At 42.9% G+C, this 19,493-nt stretch overlaps 1 protein-coding gene across 2 annotated transcripts in view; it reads left to right on the top strand.

The window, feature by feature from the left end:
• Positions 1-18,554, top strand: part of ltk (leukocyte receptor tyrosine kinase) — a 65,807-nt gene extending 47,253 nt beyond the window's left edge. Inside the window, exons 18-29 of one of the 2 annotated variants that reach the window (XM_074660121.1) lie at positions 2,851-3,015; positions 3,193-3,306; positions 7,324-7,510; positions 8,741-8,831; positions 9,340-9,404; positions 11,614-11,743; positions 11,865-11,962; positions 12,451-12,543; positions 12,771-12,872; positions 14,841-14,975; positions 16,382-16,472; positions 16,603-18,554. In XM_074660121.1, the coding sequence (XP_074516222.1) occupies positions 2,851-3,015; positions 3,193-3,306; positions 7,324-7,510; positions 8,741-8,831; positions 9,340-9,404; positions 11,614-11,743; positions 11,865-11,962; positions 12,451-12,543; positions 12,771-12,872; positions 14,841-14,975; positions 16,382-16,472; positions 16,603-17,619 (2,288 nt within the window). In that variant the 3' untranslated portion in view covers positions 17,620-18,554. The remainder of the gene's footprint in view (positions 1-2,850; positions 3,016-3,192; positions 3,307-7,323; positions 7,511-8,740; positions 8,832-9,339; positions 9,405-11,613; positions 11,744-11,864; positions 11,963-12,450; positions 12,544-12,770; positions 12,873-14,840; positions 14,976-16,381; positions 16,473-16,602) is intronic. The other variant, XM_074660122.1, reaches the window with a different exon arrangement.
• Positions 18,555-19,493: the final 939 nt, after the last annotated feature.

Consider the following 19,493-nt stretch of genomic DNA (forward strand, 5'->3'; position numbering starts at 1 on the left):
ACACTGTTGCTGTGAAGATTAGATCCTGAGCTCCTGGGCGTCTGTGCACTTAGCTCTCCAAGCTATTGATCCAGTCAGTGCCTCAGGGTGTGCGTGCGTGTGTTTACATGTGCTTTTACCTGTTTGTGCCAAACTTCTGTCTGAACACTTGGGCCTACACATGCACATGGATATATGTAGTGGTGTTTTGTTTGTGAGCCTACCATCTGATTCTCATTATTTAGCGGGAGCAAAGAGGAAGGCAGTTGACTAATTCACAGCCTCATGTAGCTTGTTGCCTTTGGCGCCAACAGACAGCCCTTCATTCTCATGTGAAAGACGCTGTTGTTGTTGTTGCGTGTGCTGCCAGTCGTCGCTTTCAAACACAGTGGCTGCCTCTGCGGTGTTCAAACATGAAACACATTGAAAGCGAGATCGAAACAGAGAGAGATTAACTTTTAAACGGTTGTATTTTAAGTTTTTCTGTAATGTAGTCAAATCATCTTGTCTTGAAATGATGAATGAAGATTACTGTGACACATATTTATCCTTATATTCATAATTAGGGTCAAGACACAATGGAGCACATTTTATTACAAGCACATGAGACATTTTACACAAATACAGACATAATTGCTCAACATAATGTGTTCATAGTTTAAAGGGATAGTTTGGGTGTTTTGAAGTGGGCTTGTATGAAGTACTTCCTCATAGTCAGTGTATTACCTACAGTAGATGATGGTCGACACGCCCTCAGTTTGGAGAAACAGACAGGAGTACCGGCACGGAACCAAAGTAATGTTCTGCTGTGGACGGGGCAGGCAGCAAGATGTATTTTACACACCTTAAAAAATCAATAACAGTTTAAGTGTACACTATATTTAGAGTATTTTCCAACAGGCAACTGAACTGAAAGTGAAACGTATCTATACTGTTTTTGTCAACTGAGTCTGGTGGCATTGAAGATAAGTTTCACTTTCAGTTCAGTTCCCCGTTTGAAAGGGTTATCTGACAGCAAGATAAAGTGGTGAAAATATTCTAAATGTAGCGTACACTTAACGGATATTGATTTTTCTTCAGTCGAGCCTTAAAGCCTTAGTGGCTAAAATATTTTTCTGCCGTCCCCGTCCACAGCAGTACATTACTTTGCTCCCATGCGCTAACTCGTGTCTGTTTCTCCAAACTGAGGGCGTGCCGACCGTCATCCACTGTAGGTAATACACCGACTATGGATAAGTACCTCATACAACCCCTCTACAAACCACCCAAACTACTGTATCCCTTTTAAAATACAAGGCTGGCAATATTCTGTATTTTTCTGACCATCAGCAACTCTCCTGAAAACACCAAAACCAACAGCGTGTTAGTCCATCTCTTCATGATTTCTGACTTCCACACCCTCACTGTGGCTCTCTGCCCCTAGCCTATTTGTTCCTGCTGAAGATGTGTATATACATAATATACCTTCATTTTTATAAAAGGCTAACTAATTTCCTAAAACAACTGGGTGCTGTGGGATTAAGCGAACATTACCCAAACAGGAGTAAATAGTGCATTTGTTGGGGACTATTTCAGCTACGGATTTGGTGCTCTATCAAGTATTTACAGCAGTGCCCTTACAAAAAGAAGTTTATTCAAGTGTGCTATAAGTATACTTCTTTTAAACTTAAAATAAGAGAGTATTCAGTTTACTTTGTATGAACTTATCAGAGATATACTTAACAAAAGTATACATAAGTATACTTGGCTCATACTGATAAGTATACAGAAAAGTCTAAGTATACTTTGCTTATAGGCCAACTTGTACTTAGTCTTTTGATCAAGATATACTTAATATAATAAAGTATACTTGGCTTGTAGTTGTGCTTAATTTTTGATATAGTAGCGTATTAAAGTGTGTGTTGGTGTATTTGTAATTGACTCAGAATAAACTACAGCGCTCATGTTCATTGTAATTAGGGATGCACCGATACCGATATCGGGTACCGGGTCTGATACTGTGCTCTTGGACTCCTACTCGTAAAACTACTCGGATACAACCGCATCCGATACCACTTTACGGCAGCGTGACGTTAACCGACAAGATCAGTGCCTTGCGTGCAAAGGTGCTGTAGTTGAAGTGGCGCCCAGCTGCAACGATAGCCCAATAATCAGCTGCAGTGTGCGCAAAACAGGCCGCTGTCCCCAGTTCACCCGTCCGTGGGAGTTAGAAGCTACGATGTAGCATGCATTGTCGTGGACACATGCAGCCACTTTAGTCTCCACCACATCCATTAGTTTAGCTGTTAGGTTGTCGCCTGTGTGTCTGCCTGGCGTACTAATGTCAGGGTTTCCGCCAGTGCAAGCCCGGCGTAACGTTAGCAAGTGTCCGCTGGTCGAGAGAGAGCATGTGTGTGATGATGAGAATGAAATTAGCAGTAACTCAGTGGTCAGCTTTTTATTATTTTTATTATTTAAATGATTAATTATTAACATCCCTACTGCATAGTGTGCTCTGTTTCTATCAGGAAAATATAAAGTTGAATGTTAAAATGTCAGCAACAGCATCATGTTGTGTATTTAATTTGTTCCAGTCAGAAAGTGAGGAACATCTGATGTAATTGTAATGAAGGAACATGTCACCCAGTGCAACTGTGTGGCTCATTGATGTGTTTTAATGGCACTGAGGAATAAGCTGTAACGGATCAGACAACACTTCAGTTCATTGTTGGGTTTGATCTTTTCATGAGATTTGCTGGCAGAAAGAAACATACAGCATATCACCTCATCTTGTTTTGAGTATCCCGCAAACTTAATGATCTCCCTCTCTAACAAATTGTTTGTGTTTCTTTGCATTCATGTGTTTATGTGTGTGCACATTGTTCCCTGTAGCCATGGAGAGTCACGGCGAGTGTGAGATCAAGGTGCAGCTGAACTGCAGCCACTGTCAAACGCAGAGCTGCAAAAGAGACGAAGATACTCACCTCATCCTCTGTCTCTGCGATGACGACGACGAAGTCCTGGCCAGCGACAACGTCACATGTGTCAGCACTATAGGTATGTATAATTATACCCCCATAGAAACACTACTTTTTCTCTTGGATGATAGCCATAATGTGTTAACAGTTCATTTTAACGTCAAACAATAAATCCCTCTTTCCAATCGAAGCACATCAAGCATCTAAACTAAAACACATTTTGAAGTTCATTAATCTCTCCTCGCCTCTCTCCCAGCAGCTCCTCAAGGCCCGTCTCTGCAGGGCCAGATGTCGACATCGTTGATCCTGGCGGTCGTGGTCTCCACCATCGCGAGCGGCATCGCGCTGATCTGCACCGGCATCATCCTCAGTAAGAGACTCTCCCAGTTCTGTGTGCAGTCTGTGCCCGCCACCTTCCGTCGGCTGTGAGCACAGCTGGAAATACAGATGCTTCCAGATGTTGCTGACAGCAGAAACAGTAACACCTTTTGACAAGTGTTGGTTTAACTGCCCTCCTCTGGCTGTTTGCTGGATGATTAACAGAGCTGTGGGAAAGATAGGGCTCTAAATTACATATTGCTGAGCACATATGGACACTTTTATTACAAGCACTTCAGGTGACTCCTTTTGTTTTCTTTTTTTGGTGCCAAAGAGTGTCAAACAAGATTATACGGCAGATGAGAAGTGAGATATTATGATATGTTGTATTTATTGCCTACAGTACGATTGCTTTCACGGAAGCACTGAACGGTAGAGTTGCTCTATAGGCATCTCACTGTATGAGTCTAATATAAAACTACATTACCGGCTATAAAAAGGACAAGCAGAAAGGCTTGACATTTAACTCTGAAGTTTCTCTCAGCTGGAGATGCGTAGTGATGAGTGAGACTAAACAGCAGTAAATGTCAGGTGTTATGATTCAGTGGCTGAAAAAAAAAACTTGAAGACGATATGAAGATTGCATAATAATATGGGAAAACAGAGAACTGTGATATAAGATGAGCCTTTCAGTCATTTTGAGAAGCACACAGTTTATCCTAACCCACGGGCATTGACTCTCTGTGATACGAGTAGTTGGATACAGTAAACATTTATTTACACAAAGCACTGTGATAAAGATTATTTGGTTTAAAATGAATTGATTTCTGCAATGTGAGACAATCTGACAGTCAGACATGCGGCAAAAAATGCTTACTGATGATTCTTGCACAAATAAACTGCTTAAAATAGGAATAATTAGGGAATTAACAATGAACCAGTTTTACTACTCAGTGGCAATAACACTCTAGGAAAAAGAAAGAAAGACAAGTGAGAAATTCAAAGACAACCATAATCTTTAATATGAAATATGATTCTAACATTACATACATTAATGCTACTAGTGTTGCATTATTATTTATCTTGGTCTCAAGAGCTGCTATGCAATATTATACTGTTTAATGTTGACTGATATGCTAAATCTAGCTTTATTAACCGCAGACACTTTATATAATGACAGATTGTATGCAGCTGTTACAATAACATATGCAGTCATTCTGCAATAATATAGGACAGTGAGGGATTATACAGCTAATAACACATTTTTTTGCACCTTTGTCACCTTTTTTGACAACCATCTGCTGCAGATAATTAGGAAGGGAATGCTGACATTTCTGTTGACCCACAAATCCTCCACCAAGTGCTGTTTCAGGTGTTTGAACGCAGCAGAGTCTCTCTCTCTCTCTCTCTCTCTCTCTCTCTCTCTCTCTCTCTCTCTCTCTCTCTCGTCCTCTCGATAACCTCACTGAAAGTGCTGAATATTAAGTGAAGCTCAACAGTAGAGGACTCGCTCTTTCTTTCCCACAATCAGTTAGGGTGAATCTAAACTTTGTGTGTTAGGGCCTCTGGAGAAATCTGCACAGCACTGACTTCCTGTAAAATATCAATCACATTTTCAGCTCTCTGGGCTTGTACGCTATCTGACAAGACGACCAGGCAAAAGCAGTTTGGGGTTTCTATTGAACTAATACATACAATAAACCTCCTGTAAGGAAAGTGATGACTAAAAAGTAAATCTAAAACATTAAAGGAACAATATGGAGATTTTTTTTCCCCATTGGCAGTGAGACCTGAGCAAGGTAATGTCCAGCCAACCCTAAAGCAAAATAACTTGACAACCAAAAAATGAAAGTTTATTATGCATAAACACGTCTTCAGCAGGAACAAATGGGCTTGGGGCTGAGAGCCACAGACAGGGTGTGGAAGTGTGAAATTATGAAGTGAATGAAGAGAGGGAGCGGCGTTAGTGAGAACAAAGCAGTGAATCGGAGAAATTAAATGTTATTTTCAGATTGTTTCATGACGGTTACGTTCTAAAGCACAAATAAACACAACGTACTCCACAAAACCCCGCAGGAAGGTGATGTGTTGCTGGATTTTGAATGAATGCAGCCAAAGGGCAGGCTTCCTCCTGTCCGCTGCGGCTGCTCTTCCCTCAAACTACAGACACACATCGATCGTAGCTGCAGAGGAGTAGGATCACTGGAACACATGCACATAACACAACCTGTTCTCATCCGTCAAATATGGCAGCTTTGTATCTGACAGAGCTAAAGGCTGACTTGTGCCTCGGTATCAGACGCAGAGAGGCGTGACAAAGTGGTGATATTTGACACCCCCATGTTGAGCCCAAAGGCTGTTTGCAGACACCCAGAATCATCCCGAGTAAAGCGTAATAAGAAGAAAAGAGAAAATACAGACAGAGGGCAGGTTCTCTGCAGAAACAGAGGTGAACAGGCATGAGTGATGATGGAGACAGATTATTTTTGTATCAGTCTATACATTGTTTTTTAGGAAATTCTTGCATATTTTACCTTTTAAATCTGACACAACTGTAGGAGCATAATTTGCCTTGTACACATGAAAGGAAAACAAATCAGCAGATTAAACAGATGTGAAATTTACTGATGAAAGTTATGAATGTTGAGAATATTTGATAGATTGATTCTTCCTGCTGGTAATCAGATAATCAAAACAACTTTAGGGGAGCAACAATGTTCATATAGGCATATATACACGCGCATCAAATCCAAAAAAGGGCATGTTAAAGTGAGCAGATCACAGAATAAACAAATAACTAGCTCGCACACTGCAGGGCTCCAATTTTCACAAATTGATGGCACAGTTGTGCTCCGAACATGACTGTGCAATAAAGTAGTGAACATTGGAGCCCTGCAGAGTGCAAGCTATTTATTTGTTTATTAGACAATGTTCATATGGCATTAATATTTTAGAAAAATGTGAAACACATTTAAGTGAAAGCAGGGTTAAGATCAGTCAGGCCAGCAAATATTAGTCATCAGATAAATGGTATTTTTAGATAAAAAACACAAAGTTCTGAACACAAAAGACGGAAAACAAAATGAAAATGTTAGTATGTGAAACAAAAAGTTTGAGTTTGGTTAGGTATCGCTAAACATAGATGCACTCTGTGTAATCTTAGTGTAATCAGACTGATATTAATTGCAGATAAGATGGTTGTTTTGCTGATTATAACCAGTAATGAACAAACAGCTGTGGAGTAACTGCATGACATCCTGTAATTACCAGACAAAGTGTAAACTAGACTTCTGTGCATAAGTTTTTTATGAAAAATGGACAAGCTATTTAGTGTGACTTCCACTAACTGCACTGTGTGTAATTGTGTGAATTTGCAAATGAATAAATCAAATACTAAAACAAAAACATGACATCTGTGCAATTACATACATGTTGCCTTCCGTTGCAACAAAGCACAACTACACACACCCTTCAGGTTAACAGTGTCTCTTCACCTGAGCTCTCCCCCATGCAGGGAGGTAGTCTGTTCCCTGGGAGCCCCATCTGCACCTCCTCCTCCTTCCCCTCCTCCTCCTCCATCTCCTCCTCCTCAACCCACCCCTCATCCCAACCCCCCTGAGTCCCTAGCATCTGCACCGGGCGATGGCTCGACGGCACCTCTTACCTGCACGCAACGCCCCCCCTCCCTGGCAGACTACCAACCTGCATCGGGGACGTGGGCTGCCTCCACGGCGGGTGAGTCCAAACTCACTGGTACAGACTGTCTAGGAGCAGTAACCAAGGAGAGGACATCCCACATGCATCCCGCAAAACATTGTGTTTGTGTGTGGAAGGATTTGTCACAGTTTCACTTTTTTTCCCACTGGTCCTATGATGCTGTTTTTACATCGACTACATCGACTACTGAGATGCAGCTTGACCCCTCCTTGTGTTACCGCTCCTACAGTTGGCAGATAGTCAGGAAGTTGCTTCTACAACTTACATGCAAGTGTGGGGTCCCGTTAGGGTTGTGATTTTTGAAAATACCTTCTTAGACTTTGAAGTAAAAGAAACTTGTCTTTGTCTTTAGTGTGGTATCGCAGGAAGAACGACCTGCACGCAGTGAGGGGGCGTCTGCAGAGTCCAGAGTACAAGCTGAGCAAGATCCGCTCCTCCACCATCATGACGGACTACAACCCCAACTACTGCTTCGCAGGGAAGGCCGCCTCACTCAACGAGCTGAAGGAAGTACCGCGCAAGAACATAACACTTCTCAGGTACAGCACCAATCCGTTCTCACTCCCAACTCGTCAAATATCGCCGACTGGGCAGTGCCCCTCGGCATCGGAAACCAATGCATGGAGGTACCCTTTAGCAACAGTATGTGACAAATCGGGCTTTCAATTAACTCCATTGTAAACCCACCCGCGGCGGTATTCAACGGTCGGAGCAAGTGACGTAGTATTAATAGTATGAGAGTCGGCTCATGAGAGACTGCTGTTCGTGTCCCGTGTGAGACTAAAAGTAATGTTTACATATATTAGTCATGTGAGTCGTTAGTGTTGTTGTCCGTGAGTCATTAGTATCATCAGCCATATGAGTCGCTAGTCACGTGAGTCGCTAGTATCGTCAGCCATATGAGTCGCTAGTATCGTCAGCCATATGAGTCGCTAGTCACGTGAGTCGTTAGTATCGTCAGCCATATGAGTCGCTAGTATCGTCAGCCATATGAGTCGCTAGTCACGTGAGTCGTTAGTATCGTCAGCCATATGAGTCGCTAGTCATGTGTGTCGTTAGTATCGTCATCGTGAATTGCTAGTCACGTGAGTCATTAGTATCGTCAGTCCCTTGACTCACGTGAGTCATTAGTATCGTAAGCCGCGTGAGTCGCTAGTATCGTCAGCCATATGAGTCGCTAGTCACGTGAGTCGTTAGTATCGTCAGCCATATGAGTCGCTAGTCATGTGTGTCGTTAGTATCGTCATCGTGAATCGCTAGTCACGTGAGTCATTAGTATCGTCAGTCCCTTGACTCACGTGAGTCATTAGTATCGTCAGCCACGTGATTCGCTAGTATCTTCAGCCCTGTGAGTCACGTGAGTCGCTAGTCAGTGAAGTCAATGTCAACCACGACCGTTTCCTAACCCTACCTAAGTGGTTGTGTTGCCTAAACCTAACTTCCTGTGAAATGGAAGTTTATTTTGAAAGGATTCTATGCAGGTAACGAGTGTATATTAACACGCCATCCCTGCTCCATTCAAAAGTAACACAAGAGTGGTACCCCGTGCGTCGGTCTCTGATACCGAGGAGCACTGACCAAGCGGCGGTATTTGGCCAGTTGGCTGTGAGACTGTGTTGATAGCACACCCTGTCAAAATGTCAGATTGAGGTTCTGATTGCTCTCTGTGCTGATGTCCACACCTACAGTACGCAGTGTCCTTTTACTGATGTTTTCACCTCAATTGTTGTATTTTTCACTTTTCCCTTTCCCCCTTTCACCTTTTTCAGGGCTCTCGGCCATGGTGCATTTGGTGAAGTCTACGAAGGACAAGTTCTGGGGATGAGCAGCGATAACAGCCCCATGCAGGTTGCGATAAAGGTCAGCTCGCACTCTGTGAAACACATGAGGACAAGTTGCACCTTAGTGTCAGATGATAGCACCTCACTGGGAGTTGCGTCGATTACATATAATCAACTCAACAGCATCTCACAGGGGTGCTTCCTGCCTCTTGGATCTAAAGGTCACACACGCATGAAGGATTTGAAAAGACAAGGTTTATATAATGTGTTTATTTAGAGAAGGGTTAATTGCTTTATGTAATAAGGTGGTTTGATGTGTAAATCTGTATAATGCAAAAATGAAATCACAAACTGCAACTTCCTCATGACTGCACAGAACAGATTGATGACTGCAAAAAAAGAAGTCAGTCAGTCAATGCCCTCAGATCGCTTGGCTTCAAAGCTTCACAAGGTTAAAAAAGAAAAAGCTGAGTGAGCTCAACATGTGTTTCACTTTTCAATAGTCTGCTGATTGGGTCTAACGATAGCTTTCCTCTTGACAATAGCACACACCTCAAACCGCTTCTCTGATTCTTTCTGCTCCACAGACTCTTCCAGAAATCTGCTCCGAACAGGACGAAATGGATTTCCTGATGGAGGCCCTGATTATGAGGTGCACCATACTGGAGTTCACACATTGATTGACCCAATGCATCCTTCTTATAGAGGCTTCTGAGTTAGAGGAGCTAACAGATGTGGAGCTTTACTCACTAGAAATCAAACCACGACTGTAGATATTACAGCTGGATTTTTTTTCCAGTTTAATTAATTAGTCAAGGACAGTGTCTGCAGGGATATTTTTTGATCTCGGTATAATAACTGTAATACAGATAAGTTGACCCTAGTTTATGACCTGTGTGTAACTAGCCTCATTTCCAAACATCTGTTGGGCATTTATGCTTTAATTACAGTCGTTATTAGAAAGACAAGACGTGATCCAGATCAAAGAAGATTTCCTCATTTAGATTAATCCTTCCTCCTGACAGGTTATGCAAGAAGCAGGAAAGAAATCTAGTGCCACCTGGGCCGTAGTACAATCCATAATAACAGTGGAAAAACAATAAAAACAAGCATAGCATTGGACACTAGAAAAAGTAAATTAAGACAAAGCAGTAAAAAGTTAGAAACATCAAAGTGTCCTAAGCCTTCATCAGCGGGTCTAATAGACCATGAAAAGGGTGAGATGAGTCCTTCATGATGCTGCAGGCTTTTCTCTCACACCTCTTGGTGTTAATGTCCTTGATGACAGAGAAACAGGTCCCAGTAATGAGCTGGGCGGTCTTCACAACCTGCTGCGGGGCCTTCCTGTTTGCAGCTTAATAGTTCCCATGCCAAATAGTGATGCTACACTCAGTATGGACTCCATAGATGTGTTTCCATCAAGCAGTTCACTTCAGTTCAGTTTGTTACACATTAGAACAGTTATTTTCATGTTTCCATTAGCAAATGTTGTAGATGGTACCAAAAGAACCACTCAGCGAGCTGAGCCGATACTAGAAGATGGAGCTAAAACACTAGGTCAGAGAAAACTATGCCGTACAACTGACGAAGGGCAGACGTTCCTCTGTTTGAAAGGGACCTGGTACCAAAAGTGAGTCGAGTCGAGCAGAGCCGCACCATGCAGCAGTGCAAACACAGCTTAAGGTACTTCTGTAGAACCTGGAGAGGAGCTCTCTTTAGCCTTCTTAGGAAGTGCAGGCGTTGTTGAGCCTTCTTCACTAAGGAGGAGGTGTTCTAGCTCTAGGAGCGATTGTGTCTGATGTGCACCTCCAAGAACGTAAAACTGTCTCCACAGTCTTACCAGCAACCTGTAGGGAGGAGTGAGTAGCTCCAGCCTCCTGAAGCTGACAATCATCTCCTTCGTCTTGTCGACATTCACAGAGAGGTTCTTGTCTCAAACTGTCTCACCTCGTCCCTGTAGGTAGGTTCATCGTTGTTGGTGATGAGCCCCAGGACTGTGGTGTCGTAATCATACTTGATGATGTCGTTGCTCTGGTGTGGGCCAGCAGTGTGTACAGTAGTGGGCTCAGCACACAACCTTGGGGGACTCCAGTGTTCACAGTAGCATTTAAAGATCTCCCAGTATGGATTCTGACCGTCTGTGTCCTATTACTCAGAACGTCTAAAATCCAGTTGCACATTGATGTGCTCACTCCAAGAGAGCTCAGCTCATTGATCTGGGGAATGATGGTATTAAAGGCTGAGCTAAAGTCAATGAACAGTGTTACAACCCAGAGGTGGTCTAGGGGTAAGGGAAGCAACATGGTGCCGGTGTTCTCAGGAAATCACTTGTTTTATTGCAGTGATGGAAAATAAAGGAAATAAAATGTACAACCTGTGCTTAGAGCAGTCAAAGAACAAACGACTGGGGAGGTTATCTGGGCCGCCAGCTTTGTGTGGGTTCACCTTCAGCAGGGTTCTGCTCACATCGTTTGTTGTAACAGCCAGTTTCTGGTTGCCTGGTGGGGGGGGCAGCCATCTGGGCTATTCCTCTTGTAATTGGAAATAGTTTGAATATTTCTAGCTCGTCTCAGCGCCGCCTTGCCCCATTTTTGCGGTTACTAAATCTGGACAAACATAGTGTGTACCAGCACCCATCTTCTTTCTCTCTCTCTCATCTATCAGAAATGTCTTTATCTTTCTCCTGCCCAGTTAATAATAATTTACATAGCACTTAACAAAACAAAATACAAAGCGCTTCACATAAAAACACATACAAAAAGAAGTTGTATCCAGCATAAAAATACATAAACAAACACATTTTCTATGATTAATAACAAACACAAGTACAGGCCTGCTAACACAACTGTTTGTCCACACAGCAAGTTCAGCCATGACAACATCGTGCGCTGCATCGGCGTCAGTCTGAACATCCTGCCACGTTTCATCCTGCTGGAGCTGATGACCGGAGGAGACATGAAGAGCTTCCTGAGACAGAACAGGCCACGAGCTGTACGTCCATACTACACATTTCTCTGTGTGTGTGTGTGTGTGTGTGTGTGTGTGTGTGTGTGTGTGTGTGTGTGTCTAAGGTGTTTGTGTTGTACACTAAACTGAGCTGTACTGTATCCAGGGCCAGACCTCCACTCTCATAATGCGGGAGCTGCTGCAGATGGCCAGAGACATCGCCTTCGGCTGTCGCTACTTGGAGGAGAACCACTTCATACACAGGTTCAGATCTGCACCAGTTATTACTGCTAAGAGCTCAGTTTAAACAACACAACAATAAAGTGTTTGGGGTTGAAAGAATGCCCCTTTTATTCCAACAAAAAACACTTCTAGCATTACGCCTCACTATTTTTGTTAGTGGCGTTAAAACAAATTTGCGTTATTGTGTTAACTTTGACAGCCCTAGTATTTATTAATTTGCACTGTCCCTTCTCAAATATACAACATTTTCAAGTAGATCATGTTTACTGTAAACTTACAACAACATTCAACATTTTGTTGCAGCAGGAAACATCTCAACTTTTAGGTGAAAACTTGTTTATACCCATCTTTATATCAATATCCTTTTAAAAAATGTGGTTCCAACAAATCTAAAAATAGCAACAATAAACTATGAGCTTCGCTTATCATACAGTAAATTAATTTGGCACGTTAGAGAGTTTAGTGCTTTCATGGAGCTACATTTTTGTAACACATCCTTTGTTTTTCAGAGACATTGCTGCCAGAAATTGCCTGCTTACCTGCCCTGGACCAGACCGAGTGGCCAAAATTGGGGACTTTGGCATGGCACGAGACATATACAGGTTTGTATGCTGAATCCACATAGCAAAGCACACAAGATGACTTTTACGTCTCTCATGGAGGCAGGAGTCCGGGCAGCACTGGGTTGATGTGGTAAATGGGGGACCAGTTGAAAAGCTATCTGATTATCCTCCGTGGGGCCAGATTCAAAACGTACTTCCAGAGTTCATGGCCTTGAGGTATTTACCTTCTCTTCTAAAGTAAATCAGATTTCTCTTTCTTTTCTCAGAGCCAGCTATTACAGGAAAGGTGGTCGGGCCATGCTGCCGGTCAAATGGATGCCACCGGAGGCCTTCATGGAGGGAATCTTCACCTGCAAGACGGATACATGGTATGAATACTAAACACATGATATACTGTTTACGGTAGTAAGTATGAATCCACATAGAGGAACTGTTTTCAATCACATAATCATGTGTTTTTTTTGGCAGATGTTGCAAGCCGATTTGAATATTTTTCATTTCTAACAATGTCAAACCCAAATTGTTCTGACAAGTATCCCGGTGCGTAATTGCAGCTAATTCAAAAAACCTCCATGCGATCAGTAGAAGACAAGCTGGAGAGATTGAAGTAATTTTATTCCTACAAAAACCACGCAGACCTACGGAGAACCTGATGTCTGAAGAGCGGTATATCGCGTGAACAAGACAGCAACAGCATCTGTATTGAAGACACAGAGCCAGCTGTGCAAAGGACACCGTGACGAGCGTTGTCCAAAGTCCAAACCACTTTTCCAATGATAAAAGAAGTTGAATAATTAGCACGGACCAAACAACGTCAAGATTTCATGTTTGAAGACCGGAGGAAACATTTGTTTACAGATCAAGTTCCGAAAAAGTCCGAACTTTATAGTTGAAATCAGGATTTTTATGTTGAGACGGCGGATTTATACAGCCGAGCTGTCCATAAAACTCACACTTGGTGGTGGGAATATGTGCCGGATGAAATTTGTATTGTTAAACTCTGATGAGGCACATTATTCCTTCTCGCTTAAAGTTGTTTAGAAGACGAGTTCTTTTCCAGCAGAACAAATGAAAAAACAAGAATGCTGGCTTGTGAGGCTTTCCATCCAGTTATACCAGAACTCAACCGCAGTCAACAACTGGGGGAAAATAAAGAGCACGAGAACGAGGTGCTGTTTATCGAGACAATGTTTTGTTTTTTTATTCGTGAACAAATATAATTAATGAAACATTATTTTAAAAGCTTTCTGAATCTGCTCTTTTGATTTACAGAATATGATTTTACAGAGCTAACATTTCCAGAAGAATTAAATGTTCAGACGAAGGCTGTGATATGTGTAAATAAAAATCAGATAAAATCATTTAACTAGTAATAATAATGGTCCAAAATGATGTAAAATTGGATAGTTTTATGTAAAAAAAACTAGTATTCAGATCCTTTACTGCAGTAAAAGTACTGAAACTATATTGTAAAAAATACTCTGCTACAAGTCAAAGCCCTGTACTCAAAATCCTACTTACGTAAAAGTATGTAAATATTATCAGCAAAATGTGCTTAAAGAATGAAAAGTAAAAGTATTGATTGTGTAGTAAAATGGTCCCTGTCAGTGGGATGATTTTATCAACACACATAAAGGAACAATTCATCCTTCTGTTTATCACAAACATTCAACATCAGCACATCTGGAGAAGCATGTTTTTTTACTGGACAGGAAGGGTATGAAAATCATCTTTAAATAAACTAAAGCTGTCAGATAGATGTAGTGGAGTAGAAGTATGAAGTAGCAGAAAATCAAAATGCTCAAGTACAGTACAAGTACCTTGAATTTGTACTTAAGTACATCAATTGAGTAAAGATACTTAGTTACATTCCACCACTGGCTACAAATAACTCAGGAAAGCACTTTAACTATTAACACTATGGGTAAATATACAAACACACCACCATAACCATAATGTTCCAGTGTGAATATTATTGGAGTATTATAGGCCTACTATAGAGGATGTATAACCCGAGTATAATAATATAGCAATAAAATCACAGCCGATTATGACTGAAATAATGAATAAATAGGAACAAGTCGCAGGAGATTGCTGATACCGGCTGATGCACACGGCAACATGTGAATAAGAGAAGTACTGGCACTTGTTTTATTCCACTTCAAGCACACTGGTTAAGAGAAAATTCAAAATGTGTTGTAACATCTCAGTTCATCTGGGAGCACGAGAGTAATGTAGATACTCAAATTTTGACTTTCAGACTGATTCTGGTGTCTCCAGTCTGAGGAACATGAGCGACGTTCAGCTCAGTTGTTGGTCTGTTACTCCCCCTGCAGGTCATTCGGAGTGCTGCTGTGGGAGATCCTCTCTCTGGGCTACATGCCGTATCCCTGTAAAACCAACCAGGAGGTGCTGGAGTTTGTCACCAGCGGAGGCAGGATGGATCCTCCCAAGAGCTGTCCGGGGCCTGTGTGAGTACCAACAGGAGACGAGCCTGGATGGGCACAGCTGGGAGGATTTTAGGAATGACTTATGTGGAATTGATTGAATTTTTCTGGAGGTTTCCTCTGCTTCTTCTTGATGTATAACCAGTGAGGATTATTATGTTATGATAATACAATTTATCTAATAGCATAACATACTTCTAGTATACTTATTTCATATAACATACAGCTTAACCTCTTCCATTTCTTGAGGGCGCCGGCACCCTCGGCCAACTTTACCGTTTTCAGTTCTCAGTGTTATTTTTCAGTAGATAACAAAGTTGGGCTAAATTTTGGTGAGGAAAAATTGGCATGGTCATTTTCAAAGGGGTCCCTTGACCTCTGACCTCAAGATATTTGAATGAAAATGGGTTCTATGGGTACCCACGAGTCTCCCCTTTACAGACATGCCCACTTTATGATAATCACATGCAGTTTGGGGCAGAAACCATCCATTTCTTTCAATGCAGTATAAATGTGTTATTTTCGCCTATTATAAAATGGTGTATTTGAATATTTCTGCATACTGGAGTCCCTAAACAGTCTTGGAATTACATAAATTGGGTATCACTGTAAAGCGAAGACTCTTGTGGATCCAATGAGTCCAACTGTATTTATGTGTGATGATGTTACTCCGCATAGTAGACCATTTATTGAAACTTGACCTCTCTGTGTGAAATGACCTGTGGTGACCTCTAGGATAATCACAGCCTCATGAAACTTTACAACCACAAACTACAGACCTAGAACATTCAGAGGATGGATGGCTTTACTAGCTAGATTGACAATAAGGGGGTTTCTGAGCATTTTACACAACAGAAGTGTTCGCCATCCAATTGCAGAAAAATATAATTCCTGCAGAAATCTCCAAATGTCAAAAGTTTTTGATGCCAAATCACAGCATGGCTTTTTCTATGGTGTTCCTCAAGGTCTTGATGTCTTAATGTGGTATTTTGGGGGGATTAATGATCATTTTTATCAATTCTGGAGTGGTACAAAATGGTTAAATTTTGTGTAACAAATGGTATCAACTCAAAAATTCCTGCAACGACTTACTAAACATAATAGAGCATGGGGATGACCATCACATACTTCTAAGCCCTTATACACTTTCACAATTTGTTTTAATTAATTGAATAGAATTTTTTTTTTCTGATTTATGACTAGAAGAACTTGACCCAAAGTGCTGAGCTGCAAAAATTAATCTTCAGGTTCGCAGCTTTCAGATGATGTACACCACTTTTATGAGACATCTACTGTTGACGTGCTATCTCCCTCTAAAGACCCCCTGTACCCCCCCTAAAAAAGACCAAAACAGGGCTATGAAAAAGAGGGGTGGAGTGGAAGAGGTTAAACAATATACCTGAAATGTGTGTCTGTTACTATGTATGTAGCTATCGGATCATGACCCAGTGTTGGCAGCACTGTCCCGAGCACCGACCCAACTTCTCTACTATCCTGGAGAGAATTAACTACTGCTCTCAGGTACACTATATATTATAATAATAATTAATATATTGGCATTAGTGTTAAATAAATGTAAGATTTTATTTACTCTTCCTTCCTTCATTCTGTTTTTTTATTATTACCTTTCCCTTTCTCTACTCTCTACCAGGACCCAGATGTGATCAACACACCCCTGCCAGTGGAATATTCCCCCACTGCAGAGGACGAAGGCGGCACAATAATGCGTCCCTCTGACCGCACCTCCACCAGCCTCACTCCACTCCTGGTGTCCCGTCCTGTCTCCCGGGTTTCCTCCCCCCAGCTGGGTCTCTCCTCTCTGGGCCTGGGTCCAACCCCTCTCCCTCCACAGCCCACCAAACCCCGTCTGCTCCTCCAGAGGACCCAGCCCGTCCACCACCAAGTGACATCGTGCCGCGAGGCTTTGGAGCCGTCCTGGGCCGAGCCCGTTCCTGCCCCTGGTTTGTCTGCGGGAGGCCACTGGCTCCACCCTGAGCCTCCTCATCACCGGCCTTGCTCCAGAAACAGCTCCTCCTCGGGGAGCCAGAGGCTGAAAAACAAGACGAAGAACCTGTGGAACCCCACGTACGGTTCCTGGGTTTTGGAAAGCTTCCGGGGGAAGAAAACTCTTGCTCACACTCAGTCCATGCCGCTCTCCAGTTCCGCTACCTCCACCTCCAACACTCCTCAGACCTGCATCCCAACCGTAGAGAGCAACGAGGCTGGGTGCGACAGCTGCACTTCCTCAACTCCGTCCCCGTCCTGCCAGGCTCAACCTGTGCCGAGCACGTCTTCCCATAAGACCCCGGCAGGTGGCGCCGCAAAAGCTGGCATGGACCTGGCTAAGCTCCAGAGTTTCCCCTGCGGCAACGTCAACTACGCCTACGATGAGCAAAGCTACGAGGCAGAGAGCCTACCCTTGGTTATGCCCAAAGTCCCAGAAGGCATCACAAACACCAGCTCTGCCCCCAGCGTGTCCTCGGGGACCAGCCTGGGACTGGCGTTAGGCCTCCACACCGCCTCATCTTGCATGCCCAAGCTGCTGCTGAAGCGCCACGCCAGCTACGGACACGAGGACGTGAGGAGACACACCAAAGCTGAGAAGCCCACACGCGACCGAGACTCAGGCTTTTCTCTGTCTGAAGACCTCAGCGTTACTCCGATCTAAGAAACGGCTCGCCGTAACAGGATCGATATGAAAGTCAAATGTCACCTGGAGCCCCTTTTTCTCACAACCTGAGACTGGATATCTGGAACAAAAAGCATGACCACGAGGGCTCCGCTACGGTCTGAGAGCCACAACATCCAATTATTAGATCTCCTGGAATGCTGGAAAACACAAACACTACTCTGCACTGTGATACAGAGAGCCAACGCTGGACTCAGAGCTCCTTCCTGGGCCTCTGGTACACTGGTAGCTGAAACACTGGACGACACGCAGCCCTGCGCTTTCTCAATGCCCGCAGCTGTAGTTGGACTCCTTTTCTACCTATTTGTTTTTTCATGGAAGCTTTGAAAGTAGTATATGTTGCATTATAGTAAACAATTTGTTGGAATTTGTAGTCATCAGTGTACAGTAGGACCATAACAAGCTAAAATATTGAGCCATTGGGAAGAGAATCTCCATGCATGTCTTTTTGTTCAGTAAAGCAGTAGAGTTACTAAAACAACTTCATTTATAATTATACGCATACTTTAGAAACTTGCGGTACATTTCCGTGATTCTGTTTTGCTTTCACCCTAAATAATGTGAAAACACTGACGCCTAATATACTGCAATAACTTCAATGTTTTTTCTCAACACGCGGTCTTAATGGTTGTTTCCAACGCTTCCCCAGCAGACGGCGTTTGCTCAGTTATCCATGGAGGAGTCACAAGGAGATCATAAACCCTGTTTTTATTCGAGGATGGTCTCATACACCAGATGATCCACCAAATCAGTTGATTAACGTGAAGTCTACGGATCCTGTTCGTTCTCTATGGAGAGCAGGAGCTCCGGCCACGTGTTGCAGGATGGATCAGAGTTGACAGACCGGTCGCCGTATCTGAATTTGCATAATCATGACTCGACCTCAACTAATGTTGTCCATCGCAAGGCAGCAGGCTCGCAAGGCAGCAGGCTCGCTAAACTCCGATCAAACGGTCAAACTAGGCAGCGCTGATCAAATATGAATCAATATTCTGTTACTATAATGCCTATTTCTCTCCTCAAATGTTTTCAGAAACATCTTGTAATGTACTGTTTAGCTGTAAAATGAGAAAGTTTGGTGACTTGGTAGAACTGCACCATTTGGCTGCATTCACACGTGATCAGGCGTTGCAGCGATTCTCCGCAGGGTTGTGCAGAGGTCTGGGCGAGTCACTTTAATGGCCCATTAAACCCGCAGTAGGCAGTATATATTTTTGGCATCATTGGGCAAAACTTCCATAATAACCTTTCAGCATATTGTAATTTAAGTGTTCTGAGCGATAACTAGACTTCTGCTCCTCCTCATGGCTCTGTTTTCAGGCTTTAAAAAATCTAGCCTGTGACGGGAGACTTTGACCAATCACAGGTCATTTCAGAGAGAGAGCGTTCCTATTGGCTGTGCTCCAACTGGTGGGCGGTGCTTGGTATTTCCTCAACAGATCTCAACATGGCTGCTGCGTCACAAAATTTTTCATTTTACAGCTAAACAGTACACTACAAGATGTTTCTGAAAACATCTGAGGAGAGAAATAGGCATTACAGCAACAGAATATTGATTCATATTTGATCAGCGCTGCCTAGTTTTGATCGGAGTTTGCGAGTGATTGACAGCTGCTCAGAGACAGCAAGGCTCCAGCTCGGCTCTGATTGGTTGTTTTCCTCCTGTCTGTGAAATCTTGCAGATGCAATTTGGAGCACCGGACGACACAGAGGCACATATTTTTCAGATTACCTGTCTCATGCACTACTGTCAGGATATAGTGACCGTTTCATAAAAATTACTTTTTTTAATCCTATTTGCTCCCTCATGGCGGGGTTGTACAGCTCTGGAACGCCACCGCAGCATGTCGTCA

The sequence above is a fragment of the Sebastes fasciatus genome, chromosome 15 (assembly GCF_043250625.1).
Source record: "Sebastes fasciatus isolate fSebFas1 chromosome 15, fSebFas1.pri, whole genome shotgun sequence".
In the NCBI taxonomy this organism is placed as follows: Eukaryota; Metazoa; Chordata; class Actinopteri; order Perciformes; family Sebastidae; genus Sebastes; species Sebastes fasciatus.